Source organism: Takifugu rubripes, unplaced genomic scaffold (genome assembly GCF_901000725.2).
Source record: "Takifugu rubripes unplaced genomic scaffold, fTakRub1.2, whole genome shotgun sequence".
Taxonomy (NCBI): domain Eukaryota; kingdom Metazoa; phylum Chordata; class Actinopteri; order Tetraodontiformes; family Tetraodontidae; genus Takifugu; species Takifugu rubripes.
This window is the reverse complement of record NW_021821585.1, coordinates 15,001-33,699: the sequence shown is the minus strand read 5'-3', so window position 1 is coordinate 33,699 and position 18,699 is coordinate 15,001. Positions and strand designations below refer to the sequence as shown.

At 47.4% G+C, this 18,699-nt stretch overlaps 2 protein-coding genes across 5 annotated transcripts in view; one reads left to right on the top strand and one right to left on the bottom strand.

The window, feature by feature from the left end:
* The first annotated feature begins 11,397 nt into the window (after nt 1-11,397).
* Nucleotides 11,398-16,061, top strand: LOC101063406 (chloride intracellular channel protein 4-like). 2 transcript variants are annotated; one of them, XM_011621207.2, is made up of 8 exons: nt 11,398-11,412; nt 11,491-11,698; nt 11,854-11,928; nt 12,940-13,049; nt 13,179-13,304; nt 13,423-13,529; nt 14,378-14,559; nt 15,745-16,061. In XM_011621207.2, exons 3-8 carry the CDS (start codon nt 11,887-11,889, stop codon nt 15,904-15,906), a joined length of 729 nt encoding a protein of 242 aa, XP_011619509.1. In that variant the 5' UTR covers nt 11,398-11,412; nt 11,491-11,698; nt 11,854-11,886; the 3' UTR covers nt 15,907-16,061. The 2 variants fall into 2 exon arrangements, with proteins under 2 accessions (XP_011619509.1, XP_003979662.1); XM_003979613.3 differs by having other exon boundaries at nt 11,408-11,698.
* A 1,866-nt stretch (nt 16,062-17,927) lies between these two features.
* The window catches only part of LOC115248144 (ly-6/neurotoxin-like protein 1), a 3,497-nt gene continuing 2,725 nt past the window's right edge, over nt 17,928-18,699 (bottom strand). For all 3 annotated transcript variants that reach the window (XM_029831769.1, XM_029831767.1, XM_029831768.1), the window contains one exon: nt 17,928-18,452. In XM_029831769.1, the coding sequence (XP_029687629.1) occupies nt 18,241-18,452 (212 nt within the window). In that variant the 3' untranslated portion in view covers nt 17,928-18,240. The remainder of the gene's footprint in view (nt 18,453-18,699) is intronic.

Here is an 18,699-nt window from a genome sequence, read left to right as displayed (position 1 = left end):
TAGAGCCTTTTGCTAAAATCTGAAACTCAACATTTTCGTCAGGTCACGAAGGAATAAAACAGTTGATTAAAGCCTTTAAACTGAGGCAGCTCATTTTCTGACTCTAAAGTGAATATTGCCTTTAACGTTCCCCTTTTCCTTTCTTTCAGTCAACTCGCTGACGTGCAACCAGTGCAAATACGGCTTGGCAGGGTTCTGCCTCAGCAATTCTGAAGTGATGTGCTCGACCAATACCAGCGTTTGCTTCACTGGAAAAGCGAGTAGGTGGCCGCTCAATCCCTCTGCCTCCTCCACTCAGGCAGCTACACACTAGCACACCCAACATGGGACCAACCTCACGCCATCTGCATGGCTTTGCTCCACAAACATCCTTTTCTAGCTCACGTGTGAATTCCCGTCTTTCCTCCCCAGCGTTCCCATCCATCTCCAGCTCCGTGGGCTTCAACATGCAGGGCTGCAGAGAGCCGACCGGCTGCAACACCACCACCAACGGAACCATCCTGGGGGTCACCTACGAGACCAAACTGGACTGCTGCTCCACAGACAAGTGCAACCCGGTGACAGTCAGCGGCGCCCCGGCCACCAAGGTGACCTTGGCTGGCATCAGTGGCGCCGCCCTCTTGGCCTGTGTGTGGGGAAGCATGATGTGAAACATGAAGGGATTCTTCCTGCTGCTCTCGTCCAGATCTCAGGGGTTTAAAAGTCACAACACTTCACATTAAAATGATATTTTCCACTGGACAATTGACCCAGTTTATGGTTAAAGGATTGAAATCTGTGATTGCTGAGACATTTCTGTGCCTGTTAACTCACACTGTCCTTCTTCAAAACTTGTTGCTACACAATAAAAAATATTAAATGAAAAAAGGAATTTGCATCAACTGTCCTCTTGAATTTTATATCGTGTTCTCGATAATAAAAGTGGATAGAATTAAAACTAAATTCAGGCTGGCCTCCAAAGTGTGTTGTGTGCTCTTGAGCAAGGCAGAGAAATAACTGCATCATGACATTTGGTTTTTTAAAGAACCACACTGAAACCCAAGTGATGAACTGTGGGAATGCTGGAGGAACCAGAACAGCTGGTTTAGGGTTTGGTTCCAGCTTCAGGAGGTTTCAATTGAGAGAGCAGGAATGTTCCTCTCATTCCGAGACAGAACTCAGGATGCACATCTGAAAATCCAAATCAGGTTTTGAGCAGCGTAATTCCACAATTTAGAAACGGAGCCAACGACATTGTGACGGTCATAAAGTAAAAGTATATCAGCTGTCCCAGCCTTTATTTGTCCACATTAGAAGATTAGTGCTATTTGCTTTGTGTGTTTGCTGTAGTGTAACTTCTTTGGTAAAGGTGGAACTAACGACGACCACTGTTGACCCTTCTCAGTCTGTTTGATCAATGGCTGCTTGTTATTTGGTGCTTTACATTTATTCGCTGTATGTTTTGATTTTGAAGTGCAGGAGTTGCTCAGGACACTTTTCCTGTAGTTGGCAGTAATGGTGGCTGGAGGAGTTCTGTCTAATCTGCCGTCTCCTCCTGGCCTTCAGCAGAGGGTGGAACAGGCGAGCCGGCAGCGAAGCTGCAGGAACAAGACAAACCGGTTGATCCGGAGGTCCGGAAGACACAGAAAACAGAGAGGGAAGAGAAGGAGAAGAGAGAGAGAAGGGAAAAAGCACACAAATGGTGCACTTTGGCTCAGAAAATAGTGCCCATTTCAGTCTGTTGGCGTCATCAAGCCGGAGAGTTGGGGCTCATTTGTCTGTTGCTCTCACAGCACCATTTAAACAGATTCAATTTGATTGTTTTTGATCCTCGCAATCCAGATAAATTTCTGCTTTGGCTCCGGATTTGAGCAGGAATGTGAACAGGAAGTATCGATGTGATTGTGCAAATGTGATGTTTTATGAGATAACCGCAGTTTCCTGATTAGGAACTTCTACCTGACACTCCTACCACCCACTGTGGGGGTATTTTTAGATTTTAGATAGTGTTTTTATCTGCTTTTATTTGTTTTTTTAGTTTACCTTGTGAAACACTTTCAAAATCTTTTGGTTTTTTTAAATGTGCTTTATAAAAAAAGTGGATTGGGTATAACCTTATACTGTGACTTGTTACTCTAAAGAAATTACTCTAAACTTTGACGTGTGTGATTAATCAAAGATTTGTCTGTCAATCAATTCTGTCCTTATTTGTTCAGATTTATTTACTAGATTTGTTTAACATTTGATGAGTTTTAGTTAAACTAGTTTTAAAGAGTAATCTGTCACTTGTGTGCCTGAATCAGCTGATTGTCTTCACCACACCTTCTTTTCATGATTCAACACCGTCAAATTAAGCAGAGATCCACCCAGACTGAGTCAGTGGTGCTGCACCCAGACGACATGATGCCGCTAATCACAAAGGTTCAGACGTCCATACGGATGGAACAGGGTGGAACAGGGTGGAGCCACTGTAGTTCCCATTTAGGGGATGATGTGTGTTTACCTACCAACGTCACTGCCCTCAAGAGTCAAATAAATGCAGAACAAGTGGAAGGAACTTTACATTCAAATGAGAGAATTGAAAAAAGATAAGAGAATTCTTCTTCTTCTTCACCTCTGCTAAACCAGGAAGTCCTGTTGAAATCCGGCCTGACAACATGGCACACAACTGAACATTTAAAGAAAAACAATCGCGTTCTTCCTTCGCGACATCGCTTAAGGCTGCTGGTCGCTCCATGGCCCTGGTGAACTGCAGTCGTGTGAGGATCAGACCAAGACCCCAACCTGTGCCCCAGCTCTCCTCTGAGCATAATAGACAGATCAGTCTTAAAGCCCAAGTTGAGTCTTTAAATCCAGCCGTCAGCCTTGATTGGACGATTTTTGTTGTTCACAACGGTTGCTATTTCAACCATAGTGTCTTCTACCAGTGAGTGACCTCACAACAAGTACGACACTGACCACCGCCTGCCCCATCATCCTGTGGTCACCAAGAGCAAGGACACAGGTTGGGGAGGCAGGACAACGTGTGCTGTCTCGCTTTGTAGGACATCTCTCACTAGGAAACCCCCCAAACATCTGAAACACCAGTCTGTTCTTGTTGTGGTCACAGATTGTGGTCTTGAAGCACCCCAGACATCAGATTGTAGGTTGGTGATTATTTCACTCCACAAGGAGTAAAGATGCCTGTTGTGCAATCACATCCCACAATTGGCCACGACAGTCTTAAGGGTCTGTTGGGTCAGGGGCGGGTTAGAGCTGTTTAGTCCGATCCTGTCGGGCTTCTCTCACTCTTGGCAACAAGTGATGATCAGGCTGCAGGGTGTGTTTAGGGTGTGTGTAGTTTCATACTCGCAGTGTGAACGACAAATAAAATTGTGTTTTCTGAACGTGGCACGAGCCCAACTTAAGATAAGCTGGGAGTTTACCAAGCAGAGCTATGAAGACGTTGAAGTGTCAAAAAAAGCCATAGGTATGGATCGGCCACACATACACACACATCCATTCATACGTATTAATACATGTGTATAAGGTCATTGTACACACACATCTGCCCCAGTGGCTCCAGAGACACGTGCATTCATGCCCCTTTGCACTGAGACTTGTGAACATCAGTGATGATGGTAATAAGAGCCACTTCAGCACTGAAACCAAGCAGCCACAATCAACCAAATCTGCCTTCAGCCCCCTGTGAACCTTTCACAAGTGTGACACTGCAGCCACAGTTTGTCATTAAGATCGCTTGTGTGCTAAGAACGTGTGCCTGTGTGTAATGTGTGCACGTTTAAGTCTGTAACTTGGTGTACCGGTTAGTCAGACCAGGACACTGTAACCCCACTACGCCAAGACGTAAGGGCCAACCAGCCAGTGGACAACCACAGTCCCTCCCCAGGGCAGAACAACAGAGGACCACTGAAGACCCCCGCCACCTCATCAGGAGCATGCAGGCGTTGTAGGGGGTCATACAGGCACGTGGAGGCCACACACAAATTGTGACTTGTTCTACGGATATGACATCAAAGTTCCAAAACCAGACCTCCATGGGTCGATAAATTGGATTTCCATTGATAATTATTATGATTTTGTTGTGAGCACATTCAACTATATAAAGAATCAAGTATTTACTCTATCTAGTATGTTATTTTAGTGTTCCCTTTATTTTTTTAACAGTGGGTAAATGTGTATAAGGTCCGTAAGGACCTCGCGAGTCGCCCGCAGGCTTGTTGTAAAATGAGCTCAAATAGCGGCACTTCTCAGTGAGCTGCATCTATTTATTTTATTATTTCTATTCTTGTTTAAATCACACCTACATGTGAATTGGAAATGACAATATATTATTATTTTTTGCACAACAGTGTGCTCGAAGACAAAGGGAACTGATGTAATCGCCGCCCTCTCTGATGTTCAACTGCAGGCATCTACAATGGTAAGAAGAGTGTCGCGATGTCCGTGAACTTGGCCGACCTGTTGGACCGTGAACTTGGCCGACCTGTTGGACTGTTAGTCTGAGGGTTCTGCCCAGGATCTTAGCTGTTCCTAGGACTGCGCTCTTCTGGACAGATCTCTGATGTGGTTCCTGGTATCTGCTGGAGCATCTGCTCAGCTTGTGGGTTACTGCCCCTAGTGTCCCCATCACTACTGGGACCACTGGTGCATTCATGCCCCACATTCTCTCTATCTCCTCCTTCAGTCCTCGGTACTTCTCCAGCTTCTGCTGTTCCTTCTTCCTGATGTTGCTATCACTCGGGATTGCTACATCCATCACCACCACTGTCTCCTGGTGTTTATCTACCACCACTATGTCAGGCTGGTTGGCCACCACCATCTTGTCAGTCTGGATCTGGAAGTCCCACAGGATCTTGTCCTGCTTGTTCTCCAGCACTTTTCTCCACCTGGACCCTGGGGCCTCTAGTCCATACTCAGATGTTCCTGTCCACTATGCCAGCCACCTGGTTAAGCCGCTCCATGTATGCTTTCCTGCTAACATCTTGCACCCTGCTGTGACATGCTGGACTGTCTCAGGGGCGTCTCCACACAGCCTCCACCTGGGGTCTGGTCTGGCCTGGTCTGGTCTGGTCTGGTGGACCCTGGCCTCTATTGCTCTGGTGCTCAGGGCCAGTTCTTGTGCAGCCTTGAGTAGAGCCTCTGTGCTCTCTTTCAGTCCGGCCTTTTCCAGCTCCTGGTAGGTTTTCTGGATATCAGCCACTTCCTCAATTTGTCGGTGGTCCATTCCATGCAGGGGCTGATCCTTCCATGATAACCCCTCAGGTTCCTCCTCCTTGGTGGACTTTTGTTGCCTGGGGCATTCACTCAGCAGTGGGTCAGTGGGGGCCATCTTCTTGATGTATTCTCGGAGGCTTGTTGTTTCCTCTTGGACAGTAGTTCAGACACTAACCCTAACCATTACTAGTCCTCGGCCCCTTCCTTTCGCTTCGTGTTCAGCCTCAGGACACTGGACTTAGGGTGAAACCCTCGTGCATGGTGAAGCGCTTCCTGGTCTTGATGTCAGTGGCTTGTATCTCTTCCAGTGGCCAGGGTATTATGCCAGCAGGGTATCTGATTACTGGCAGGGCGTAGGTGTTTAGGGCCTGGATCTTGTGCTTACCATCCAGCTGACATTTCAGGACCTGTCTTAACCTCTGTAGGTATTTGGCTGTGGCTGACCTCCTAGCTGCCTCCTCATGGTTACTAGCTGCCTCCTCATGGTTACTAGGTGCCTCCTCGTGGTTACTAGTTGCCTCCTCATGGTTACTAGGTGCCTCCTCGTGGTTACTAGTTGCCTCCTCATGGTTACTAGGTGCCTCCTCATGGTTACTAGCTGCCTCCTCGTGGTTACTAGCTGCCTCCTCGTGGTTACTAGTTGCCTCCTCATGGTTACCATTTGCCTGCGGGATTCCCAGGTATTTGTAGCTGTCCTGCTGTACCCTGCTGTAGCTGTACCCTTCAGGTAGTTCAACCCCATCAGTTGCGATCCCCTTTCCTCTTCTAGATATCATCCGCCCACATTCATCTAGTCCGAATGACATCCCGATGTCCTTGCTGTAGATCCTAGTGAGGTTAATCAGAGAGTCGATGTCACGCTCGTTCTTGGCATACAGCTTGATGTCATCCATACTTAGTTGTGTTAGAAGGCTGACTTCTCTCCATGCCACCAAGATTTTAGTGTGTGTGTGTGTGTGTGTGTGTGTGTGTGTGTGTGTGTGTGTGAAATAGCAGGAATTTTTACAGCCATTTCTTGTAAGCACTTCCACCTCCAGGAATCGAAAACGGAACTAGTAGAACCTGTTTTGTATAAGGTTTGTATCTGATAAATAGCGGCCTGTCATCCCCCAGCTTTTCACAAGCACCTCATCTCCATTGAGACCGACAACGATGAGTTTCCTTTGCAGAGCAATCATTTTTCTGGGAGTCATTGTTGCAGGTAAGTTAAAAATGCATTTTTGAATGGAAAATGAGCGACCAAAAAAAATATGTCAAAAATCCGAGATTTTGTTTAAATGGAAATTTTTAGAGGTATGTATAATGTATTTTGGTATATTTATAATTGATTGTTATAAATATCTTTGTAAAGGATCATGTCCTCATCAATGTACGTTATGTTGTTTTACCTTTACAGATGACCAATATTATCGACCTACTGGTATTATTAGTCAACATTGGCAGTAAAATGTAATATCGGAAATTATTGTTATCAGATTTACTTTTGTAATGATGCAACTTTTACACAATCTGCTCATATTTTACATCAAACTCTTCAGCTACTGTACTTCTCTCACTCAAAATTTTAGATGTGATGTATCGTTTTGGAGATATTTATGTTTATCTTACCACATCAGTGCATACTTGGATTGTGGAAAGTGTGCATAATGTTGTGTTAATGCAACACAAGATATTGATGCTCGTCATTTGGTTTTTAGCAGGGGGAAACCCCATATGTATCCATATTGGAAATTAAGAAGTGGACAATATCGGGAAAAAATTAAATATTGAACATCCCCATTTACATTAGTCATCTCCAGAACCATGAAGAGGACACAAAGCTGGTCCAACACAATCGCCTGAGACCAAAAATCAATGAAATAAAGTCAAGAGAAACTTTGATAGAGGAGTGCATCTAACTCTAAACATCGAGGTTTCTGTAAGGGCAAAACTACTCAGCCCAGTTTCCTTGTAGCTATTGCACCATAAAGTAATGTGTATGCTATGTTGCTGGGCAAGTCACAAACGGTTTTTATGTCTCTCTTTTATGCAGCGCAATGTTTGACCTGCAACCTTTGTGTATTTGGAAGTTCGGGCACTTGTTCGAATGAAGGTAATGTCACATGTGATAATCGGACCTCCAGCTGCTTCAATGCACAAGCAAGTAAGTTAACGCACTCAACATGCTTGATGTCAGATTCACTGTAGCCAATAATTGGATAATTTCTCCATCATGATAAGGCAGGAACAGAAACATCCATCAACACAAATTCACTAAACATTTTGGATATTTAGAATATACACATGGGCTGAGCGAGCATATTTCTATTGCTTTCAACATATTGAAAGACACCTTTTCAGTTGAGAATTGACACCAAAGTTCAGATTATGGTCATTGTAAATGTTTTATTTACTGAGATATTTTTGTCTTCAGACATCACAACCGCAAATGCAACGGCATCGCTCTCCTTGGAAACCGGGGGATGCGTGAACTCGTTCGTCTGTGGGAGCTCAAGTGGTTCCATTCTTGGTTTCGACTATAACGTCAGTGTCAAGTGCTGTAATACAGACCTATGCAACGGCGCCAGCTCCCTCCAGCTGCCTCTGATTGTGACTCTGTGTTTCGGCACCCTGACGTCTCTGTGGGTCATGACGTAGAGCTTTCTACCATGTAGTGTACTTTAACTCTACCTTTTTCCTCTCTCCATGCCTTGAAATGCCTGTGCAGTAATCTGATTATCTCTGATTATATTCTGTGTGTGGGGTCTTTGTTAATTTAAACAAAAAAGAATGTGAAAATATGAAGGGTTTTACGCAAAATTTTCCTGATATCTATGCAAATAAAGAATTACAGCACATTTCTCTGTTGCAAATGTGTTTCCGAAGTGTTTCTCATAAACAGGATAAACCAGGCATGTCTGGGACCTGTAAACTACTGTAAACTACACTCACTGGCCACTTTATGGGCTACAGCTTGCAAATACAAGGTTGGACCCGCTTTTACAGTCAGAATGCCTTAAATTCACTTACAACAAGGTGTTGGAAACATTCCTCAAAGATTTTAGTCCATATTGACATGATGATCAAGTTGCAGATTTGTTGTTTGATGTGAATCTCCTGTTCCACCACATCCCAAAGGTGCTCTGTTGGACTGAGGTCTGATGGCTGTGGAGGCCACTGCAGCACCACCACGTCACCTGTGAAATGTGTTGTGCTTTCAGATTGCAATGGTTGCTCATTTGGGTTTATGTTGCTTACAATTTAACAATGAAAATGACTACAAACCAACAATGATTTACTCTAATCTCCTCTCAAATTCAGCAGTTTCACAGATAAAGCAAATGGACCATTTCCAGTTGCATAAGAGAATTATGACAAAGGAGCATGAGAGAACTTCACAGCCATGGTATCATCAATAGTGTGTGTGTGTGTGTGTGACTGAGTATGTGTGTGTGTGTGTGTGTGTGAGTGTGATTGAGTGTGTGATTGAGTGTGTGACTGAGTATGTGTGTGTGTGCATGAGTGTGTGTGTGTGTGTGAGTGTGTGTGACACTGAGTGAGCATTTGAGCGTGTGTGTCAGAGGGAGGGGGAGAAAGGGAGAGACGGGGAGAGACAGAGACAGGGAGAGACAGAGAGAGGGAGAGACAGAGAGAGAGAGGGGGAGAGAGATGTAGGGGGAGAGAGAGAGACAGAGAGAGGGAGGGGGAGAGACAGAGAAAGGGAGAGACAGGGAGAGGGAGAGACAGAGAGAGAGGGGGGGAGAGAGAGGGAGAGACAGAGAGAGGGAGGGGGAGAGACAGAGAGAGGGAGAGACAGGGAGAGGGAGGGGGAGAGAGGGGGGGAGGGGGAGAGACAGAGAGAGGGAGAGACAGAGAGAGGGAGGGGAGAGAGGAGAGGGAGAGACAGAGAGAGGGAGGGGGAGAGACAGAGAGATGTAGGGGGAGAGAGAGAGACAGAGAGAGGGAGGGGGAGAGACAGAGAAAGGGAGAGACAGGGAGAGGGAGAGACAGAGAGAGAGGGGGGGAGAGAGATGTAGGGGGAGAGAGAGAGAGAGGGAGGGGGAGAGACAGAGAGAGGGAGGGAGAGAGACAGAGAGAGGGAGAGACAGGGAGAGAGGGAGGAGGGGGAGAGAGGGGGAGGGGGAGAGACAGAGAGAGGGAGAGACAGAGAGAGGGAGGGGGAGAGAGAGAGACAGAGAGAGGGAGGGGGAGAGAGAGGGAGAGACAGAGAGAGGGAGGGGGAGAGACAGAGAGAGGGAGGGAGAGAGACAGAGAGAGAGACAGAGAGAGGGAGGGGGAGAGACAGAGAGAGGGAGGGGAGAGAGACAGAGAGAGAGACAGAGAGAGGGAGAGACATTGAGAGAGAGGGGGAGAGACAGAGACAGAGACAGGGAGGGGGGGAGAGACAGGGAGGGGGAGGTCTGTTTGTGTTTCTGGAGTAGGAGGGATGGACAGGTGTGTTCAGGTGTGCCTTGGCCACTCCTCTGTCTACCCACCACTGGTGGTGGCAAGTTCAGGGTTGTTGGGTCCCAGCTCCTTAACACTGATTTTCTTTTGCATCGTCCTTTTTGGGAACGGGTAGATAAATAAGAAGCCATATATTTAACTTTTTGTCCTAGCATACACGATTAGCCATTTCGCTGCACTGCTGTTGGCAGAAAGTCATTGGTGAATGAAAAGCTGGTGTAAATGTAGTTTATTTAATTCATATTCTAAGTAGGTACATACTTGTGGGTAAAAGTGACATTTAGAACTGAATTTGTAGAATTCAGTTCTAAATGTCCAGCCAGGTGGGGGGACAGGGTATCCCTCTGTTGTCACCATATTTAGGGATCAGAACAAGGTTCAGAGCACTCAGACACAGTTGCATCTGTTAACCTTAATATGCTGTTTAACTGACACTTATATTACAGAAACAACTTTTATTCTAACTAAATCATATGACTCTCAGGTCTGACAAACCCGTGTTGTTCACACTTTACAGCACATTAGTACTTTCCCCACATGCCACCTGTCACCAGCTTAATCACAACAAGGAAAGCAACAGATTTTAAGAGACGAGTCAAAATGATATAAAGTGAGATGTCATTTACTGGTTAAAAAAAGGATTAGAGCAGGGGTTAGCAACCCAAAATGTTGAAAGAGCCATATTGAACCAAAAAACAAATCTGTCTGGAGCCGCAAAAGATTGGAAGCCTTATATAGGGCTTATTATGAAGGCAACACATGCTGTAAGTGTCTATATTAGCTACATTAGCCTACTATCAAAATGATTAGTAGGCTACAAATACATAATGAGCATTCATGATGAAATGTTTATTTTCCCTGCAGCATCCTGGAGAGAATGAGGCACCACGTGACCAGCTGCTGTACGATGGCGCTTTAAGTTTAACTTCCATTATAATGAGATGTTGAAATTAAATATTTATTGTAAACATGTTTACAGCATTGGAAAACGCTTGTCATGTTTTTCCTCCTACAGAAATTATATTAAAAAATATATATTCACACCATCTTTTTCCATTTTCATATTTTTAAAAAGCTCTTGGGAGCCACTAGGGCGGCGCCAAAGAGCCGCGGGTTGCCGACCCCTGGTCATTTAGTGACATCTAGTGGTCAACAGTCACATTACAAGTAACGTCACACCCCAACATTGCATGTTGAGAAGTTATTCATGAAAATCTGCAACTCTTCTCAGCTACCAACTTGATATCAACCTGCTACTAATCTGCTCTCAAGCTCTAACCTGCTACTAACCTGGTCCCAGCCTGCTACTAACCTGCTACTAACCTCGTCCCAGCCTGCTACTAACCTGGTCCCAGCCTGCTACTAACCTGGTCCCCACCTGCTACCATGGCGGCTGTTAGGGTTCTCTCCTGGAACCAAAGCCCAAATGGTCCCTGAAGTGAATAAAAGGTTCCTTTACACTCAGTCTCACACTAAAATATTCACACAAACCTCAATAACGAGGTGGACAATTTATGTGAGGAAAGATTTTCTTGTTTGATATGAAAAGTGAGAAAATAAATAACTTAAAGCAGATATTCAACAGAAACCTTAACATTTGCTTCTCCTGGGCAACAGAAAGAGAAGCTAAATGATCTTGTAGTTCACCAAAAGGCTAAAGTGAGTGTTTGGCGGCTAAAGTGAGTGTTTGGCGGCTAAACGTGACATGACACGGAGAGGGCGTGATGGCGTATTTACAATAAACTTTGCAGGAACGTTTCACCCCAGATTGTAAAGTGTACCAACACCTTTGAGCAAGATTCTAGTTTTGCTTATTGCGAGTTGCTCTGTATTTTATGGTATTCGCAGGCTCCGTGCCCCCGGGGGCGGCAGCCCTTCCTCCCGCCAGCCCGTGTTCGGTCCCACAGCGACTCTCTGCCAGCTCGCTCGGCTTTTTTCGCGTGGTGCCGCAGCAGGAAATGGGGGAGCGGTGCTGAGTGTAGCTGCTGCCGTGTGAGGGACACCAGGACCGGGAGGGAGAACGAGCAGACGCCGTAACCGCCCGTAACCACGCCAGGTCGGTAGAACCGCTCAGCGCCGTTTCCCTCTCCGGGCTCTCGCCTCCGCCCGTCGCGGAGCTGCTTTTTCGGCTCCGGAGTCGAAAGCGAGCGTTCGAAGGCGCCACTTGGAACTTTCCCTCACCAATTCTCGCATGTTTTGGCTCTTTTCTAGCGCCAATAAAGGGCCCGACAGCAACAGGTGAAGATGAGCGACGCGACTCAGCCCAAAATCGAACTTTTTGTGAAGGTGAGCAACTTGACGAGAACGTCCAGAAAGAACGCGGGACAGGATGCGACATTTTGTGACACATTTGCGTGTGTGTTGTGCGTGCGTGTGCGCGCGAGAACTTTACTTTTTCCGGTTCCATGACTCCTAGAAAACTAAGGGTTTGTTCTAAATTCATGAATAAGAATTTAGAACAAACTCCAAACGTGTCTGAATTGATGGTACGAGACTAAAAGCGCGGAGTCATCAGACATAAAGAAGATAATCTAATCTAATGCACGTTGAGATGATGAACTAGTGACTTTAATCTATGTTTAGTATATTGGCCAGTCAGGTTAATCTCATTTGGCTGGTCCTAAAATAACCTGCAGAAATGAAGCAGCTTTCTCTGCCGGGGTTTTCATAATGGTTCCTCTGTGAACGGCCGCTCCACCTTTTCCTGTATCGTGGGTGAAAGATGCTCTTGTAACTTCTCTAAACCTTGTTTTCAGATAACCATCAGGTCAGAGAGGCTCCGTCAGACTGGTTACTGACTGTAGATAAGACCTTATTTTGCTGAAGATTAGAGACCTAACCCTTCAACTAAACATATAGAGGGAGAGAACATAAGAAATATGGCTCCCTGTGGCCATACCAGAATATTTTAAAGCTATATGGTCAATTCCTACAAAGCACCTGTAAGAATCAGATTTAGTAAATTGGTCCTTTTAGCCCACCAATCAACCAGAAATCAAAGATGCCGTAAACTCCAGTCTCTTCATTCGTCCACAGGTTTATTTAAATGTTTATGCAAATTAAATGGAGACGCAGACACCAATGTGGGAGAAGTCGACATAATCTATTCAAAGCTGTGTGAACGTGGCCCCAAATCCACTTTCACCTCTATTGAGAGCCGCGCTGCAGCCGATCCTCCAGTTCTTTCTTTGGACTGGAGGATCGGCACCATAGTGACTTCTGTCTGCACCAGTTAGCAGCTTCAGGTCAAAGAAACCCTAGAAGAATAAAACAAGGGCATGTTTTCTACCCTCCCAGGCAGGGAGTGATGGTCAGAGCATCGGCAACTGTCCCTTCTCCCAGCGCTTGTTCATGGTGTTGTGGCTGAAAGGAGTGACCTTTGACGTCACCACGGTCGACATGAAGAGGTGAGCACCATGTGACCGCCTGTGCTGCGGGTTTCTGTTGGCACGGCATGCCATGCAGTGACACAGCGGCCCGGGACACCTTTGATATGTTTCATTTCTCGCCTGATTGGTTTTGGGTTGTGTTTCTAGGAAGCCAGAGATCCTGAAGGACCTGGCGCCGGGTGCTCAGCCTCCCTTCCTGCTTTGTGGAAGCGAAGTGAAAACAGACACCAACAAAATCGAGGAGTTCCTGGAGGAAAAACTCTGCCCTCCAAAGTCATTATATATATTTTTTAATCCTTTAAACTAACGAGATCAATATAAAGTCTGTTTCTTGTTATTTGGGGCTGGTCTTACACTCTTTCCTCACCAAACAAGCCTTTGACATTTCCAGGTATCCTCGACTGGCTGCTCGGAATCCAGAGTCCAATACAGCTGGCGTGGACGTCTTCTCCAAATTCTCTGCATATATCAAGAACTCCAACCCCCAGACCAATGAAAGTAGGTGGATCGAATGTTTTATCTCACTGTCTGAGATCAGTCGTCACCAAATGAGCTTATTCTGTTCTGGTGGATTCGAGTTCATGATGTACCTGCTGATGGGACCTTTTACATGTTCAAATAAGCTGCCAGAAATGTTACGGCACCCTGTGTAGATAGCAGCTAACGGCCCTCGGTGCCCAGCAGGGGACTGTGGGGGCCACGTGAAGCCTTCAGCGTCCTGAGCACCCCGGTGCACTCCGTTCTTCCCTCCATCAGTCCCCTGATCCTTCCCCGTTCTCAACAGGCACATGAGGGTTTTATTCCCGAACCTCTGCGTCTCTTGTTCTTCAAACATACCTTTGTCATAATCTTTGGCTCATCATAGCCAAGAGTTCTGTTTTAACCTCGTTGGACCATAGGACCTGTTTCCATGGTGCACGGGGGCTTTTCCTAGATGGTGTTAGGCTCTGGCTTCATGTCAAGTGCCTGCAGAGAGTTTTGATTGTAACTGATGCTCCATAAATAAAAGCAAACTGAAATTTATGAGTGTGCACCGTCCCCAGGACCAAGTCAAACAGGGGTTCTGACTTGTTTGCCTAGAGAATCCTACGAGCACATCTCTTAGCCTCCAGAGAGCTAGCTAACCGCTAAGAGGAACCCAGGGCTGCTGATGGTTGGCTGACTGCTGGGTTAAAGTTAACCAACTTTAAGCGGCTTTTCATATTTATTTTTATGCCCTTTGGTGATCCATTTCTTTTCTACTTGTTTAATCTTTCCTATGAACTTGACATGTATCGGTGCCCAAACATTTGCATGTAGGAGAAATGTGTCTTTATAATTGTAAATGAGTAATTAATTGTGTTCAGCTTTAGAGAAAGGTCTGCTGAAGGCGCTGAAGAAGCTGGACGACTACCTTGGTACCCCGCTTCCTGACGAGGTCGACCAGAATAGCTCCGACGATATCATTTCCTCCGCTCGTCCCTTCCTGGACGGCCAGGAGCTCACTCTCGCCGACTGCAACCTGCTGCCTAAGCTGCACATTGTGAAGGTAATCTTTAAGCTTTAAGATGGGCAGCCTGCTGGGAAACAAAGGTTCTAGAGCCCAGTGGTGCTGAAGGGTCAGGGCTAGGGCTAGGGTCAGGGTTAAGGCTAGGGTCAGGGCTAGGGTTAGGGCTAGGGTTAAGGCTAGGGTTAGGGCTAGGGTTAAGGCTAGGGTTAGGGCTAGGGTTAAGGCTAGGGCTAGGGTTAAGGCTAGGGTTAGGGCTAGGGTCAGGGCTAGGGTTAGGGTTAGGGTCAGGGTTAAGGCTAGGGTCAGGGCTAGGGTTAAGGCTAGGGTTAGGGCTAGGGTTAAGGCTAGGGTTAGGGCTAGGGTTAAGGCTAGGGTCAGGGTTAGGGTTAAGGCTAGGGTTAGGGCTAGGGTCAGGGCTAGGGTTAAGGCTAGGGTCAGGGTTAGGGTTAAGGCTAGGGTCAGGGCTAGGGTTAAGGCTAGGGTCAGGGTTAAGGCTAGGGTTAGGGCTAGGGTCAGGGCTAGGGTTAAGGCTAGGGTTAGGGTTAAGGCTAGGGTTAGGGCTAGGGTTAAGGCTAGGGTTAGGGCTAGAGTTAAGGCTAGGGCTAGAGTTAAGGCTAGGGCTAGGGTTAAGGCTAGGGTTAGGGCTAGGGTTAAGGCTAGGGTTAGGGCTAGAGTTAAGGCTAGGGCTAGGGTTAAGGCTAGGGTTAGGGCTAGGGTTAAGGCTAGGGTTAAGGCTAGGGTTAGGGCTAGGGTTAAGGCTAGGGTTAGGGTTAGGCTAGGGTTAGGGTTAAGGCTAGGGTCAGGGTTAGGGTTAAGGCTAGGGTTAGGGCTAGGGTCAGGGCTAGGGTTAAGGCTAGGGTCAGGGTTAGGGTTAAGGCTAGGGTCAGGGCTAGGGTTAAGGCTAGGGTCAGGGTTAAGGCTAGGGTTAGGGCTAGGGTTAAGGCTAGGGTTAGGGCTAGAGTTAAGGCTAGGGCTAGGGTTAAGGCTAGGGTTAGGGCTAGGGTTAATGCTAGGGCTAGGGCTAGGGTTAAGGCTAGGGTTAGGGCTAGGGTTAAGGCTAGGGTTAGGGCTAGGGTTAAGGCTAGGGTTAGGGCTAGGGTTAAGGCTAGGGTTAGGGTTAAGGCTAGGGTTAGGGCTAGGGTTAGGGCTAGGGTTAAGGCTAGGGTTAGGGTCAAGCCCAGTGGTGCTGAAGGTTTTCTCCTTGCTCTTTCTCCTGCTCCCCAGGTGGTGTGTTTAAAGTACCGCAGCTTTAACATCCCTCAGTCTCTAACAAACCTTTGGAGGTACCTGAATGCTGCGTATGCCAGGGAGGAGTTCTCCTCCACCTGCCCCGTGGATGAGGAGATCCACATTGCCTACTCGTCTGTTGCTAAAGCTCTCAAGTAGGACGACAGCAGAATACAAGAGCCTGAACACAGCAGCAGAGCAGAAAGCTAAACACTCTGCAAGCTACATGTTTCATCTCCTTTTCTCCAATTCTTTTTGTTCACATCACATTTATTCCATGCCTCAGTAAAATATAATTCACTGGTATCACGTTATACTGCTGGTTGGCTTGAATGGTTTTGGTGGTGTTCCCCCTTAGAGGGATGATTGGCCTTTTGATTGGATCCCCTAACCCCTGACCTCACCTACCCCTAACCCCTGACCACACCTACCCCTATCCCTGACCTCACCTACCCCTACCCCTACCCCTGACCTCACCTACCCCTACCCCTAACCCCTGACCTCACCTACCCCTAACCCCTGACCACACCTACCCCTACCCCTGACCTCACCTACCCCTAACCCCTGACCTCACCTACCCCTACCCCTGACCTCACCTACCCCTAACCCCTGACCTCACCTACCCCTACCCCTAACCCCTGACCTCACCTACCTCTAACCCCTGACCTCACCTACCCCTACCCCTACCCCTGACCTCACCTACCCCTACCCCTGACCTCACCTACCCCTACCCCTACCCCTGACCTCACCTACCCCTACCCCTGACCTCACCTACCTCTACCCCCTGACCTCACCTACCCCTACCCCTACCCCTGACCTCACCTACCTCTAACCCCTGACCTCACCTACCCCTACCCCTGACCTCACCTACCCCTACCCCTACCCCTGACCTCACCTACCCTACCCCTACCCCTGACCTCACCTACCCCTACCCCTGACCCTCACCTACCTCTAACCCCTGACCTCACCTACCCTACCCCTGACCTCACCTACCCTACCCCTACCCTGACCTCACCTACCCCTACCCCTACCCCTGACCTCACCTACCCCTACCCTGACCTCACCTACCTCTAACCCCTGACCTCACCTACCCCTACCCCTGACCTCACCTACCCCTACCCCTACCCCTGACCTCACCTACCCCTACCCCTGACCTCACCTACCCCTACCCCTGACCTCACCTACCCCCACCCCTGACCTCACCTACCCCTACCCCTGACCTCACCTACCCCTACCCCCTGATTTGGTCGTACACGCTCGCTCTGCGCCCTTTACTTTCTCAAGTTATGTACTTTAGCCGTGGTTGCTAATTTGAAAGGGCTCTAAATTCACTCTCATCAACCTGCATTTCCTGTCCTGCGTTTACTTGTGGGAGTTTCAGGGCAAAAGCCGCCTACTAGTAGCATCAAAGCTTTTGTGCTCCCGCTCAGCTGCCGTCATCAGTTATGGATAAAAGAAGGAAAAGGGTTCTTTTAAATCTTAGAGGGTGCTGGACTGCAGAAACCCTCCATTTATCTTCAGTTGTTCTTATTGTGTCCCATGGAGGAAGGGGGCGCTTCCGCTTGGCCTCAAGAAAAGGTCCTGCTTTTGAGATGCAGGTTTACAGTTGCAGAGACAGGAAATGGCTTCAATAGACACCAGCTTCCTGTTTCTGTGCTCCGTCAGCAGCCGTGAAAGATTACTGAACAATACGCAGCGCGTATGCAAGTAACTGGGGGCTCGTCACTGCAAACTCATGCCGGTAAAGAATCCCCCTCGAAGGTGTGGAAAGGCCTGTTCTCTCACATCCCCTGTGACGTCAGATGACTCCGCCTTAGAGTTTGGGCTCCAACAGGGAGCCTGGAGATGTGATACCATTGAATCCCTTTGACTGAACATGTTACCATGAAGATTTTACAAGATGGTTTTAAAATCGGATCATTGGCAACATCTGGCGCCACCGTTAACGGACTAAAATAGAAAAAGGAACCCCAAGTGCCATTTAAACTGAGCCCAAATTACAATTTTGTACTGAGACTTTAACTTTATCAGCCAACCAGCAGTTGATTTCTCTTTCTTTTTTATTATCTGCTGATGAATTGTTCTTTGGATTAAAGCAATAATGATGTGTGTTGTGGTCTTTTTTACACGGACTCTCATCTAAAGGGGTTGTTTGTAAAAACAGGGACCATCAAACACGATCTGGTTCTTAAAATGCTACTTTTATTCCAATGTTTGTGTCGCATGAAGACAACCCAATGATCTCAGCTGTAGCTTGACCCTGGGAATTACAGGAAACCCGCTGAGACGTTCCTATTTAATCCAAAATGAACGGAGCGACACGGTCATGGAAATGGTAACGCTAGTACACAGAAGAGTTGTTGGCTGCTGATCATGTGACGTAAATTTATCCTGTAAGACGTCGACACCTCGACTAGGACGATTCTCCAGCAGGAGAACGTGGATCTGGGCTCTTCAACACTGATGGCAGAGAGGGGCTGAGGCCCCCGAGGGTCAGGCCAGCAGCAGAACCAGAGCGGCCAGCAGCCAGAGGGCCACGCGGCCCCGGCCGACGGCCGTGATGGACCCGGCGCCGTTGCACAGGTCTGTGTCGCAGCACACGTTGGTGTAGTTAAAGTAGAGGCCGGAGGCGTATTTCTGGCCGCTCACGCCACACTGGGAGGGGACGGCGCAGCTCTTCTCATACATGCTCACCTGGAGTGATCCTGTAGGTCCGGGGAGATGGGAGCAGGAACACCGGGATTAATCCAAAAGAACCTCAACTAAAACATCAGTCAGTACAGAACATGGCCGACATGAAGGAGAACCAGGACCATCAGTGAATCACAGTAAAACGTTTCTCATGAGGTCACGAATCTGTGACCACGAAGAGATGAGCTGCTGCACATTTAGCAGCTCTGGCCGCCAATTTATGGCCTCGCGTCTGAGATTAGGAGAACATTAAGTCATTTA

What these genes read in the sequence shown, in the direction of transcription:
- LOC101063406 (XM_011621207.2), top strand. Translation starts at nt 11,887, where the DNA reads ATGAGCGACGCGACTCAGCCCAAAATCGAACTTTTTGTGAAG. An exon ending in CAACCCCCAGACCAATGAAA is followed by an intron (nt 13,530 to 14,377) that starts GTAGGTGGATCG and finishes AATTGTGTTCAG; the next exon opens with CTTTAGAGAAAGGTCTGCTG. An exon ending in CTAAGCTGCACATTGTGAAG is followed by an intron (nt 14,560 to 15,744) that starts GTAATCTTTAAG and finishes CCTGCTCCCCAG; the next exon opens with GTGGTGTGTTTAAAGTACCG.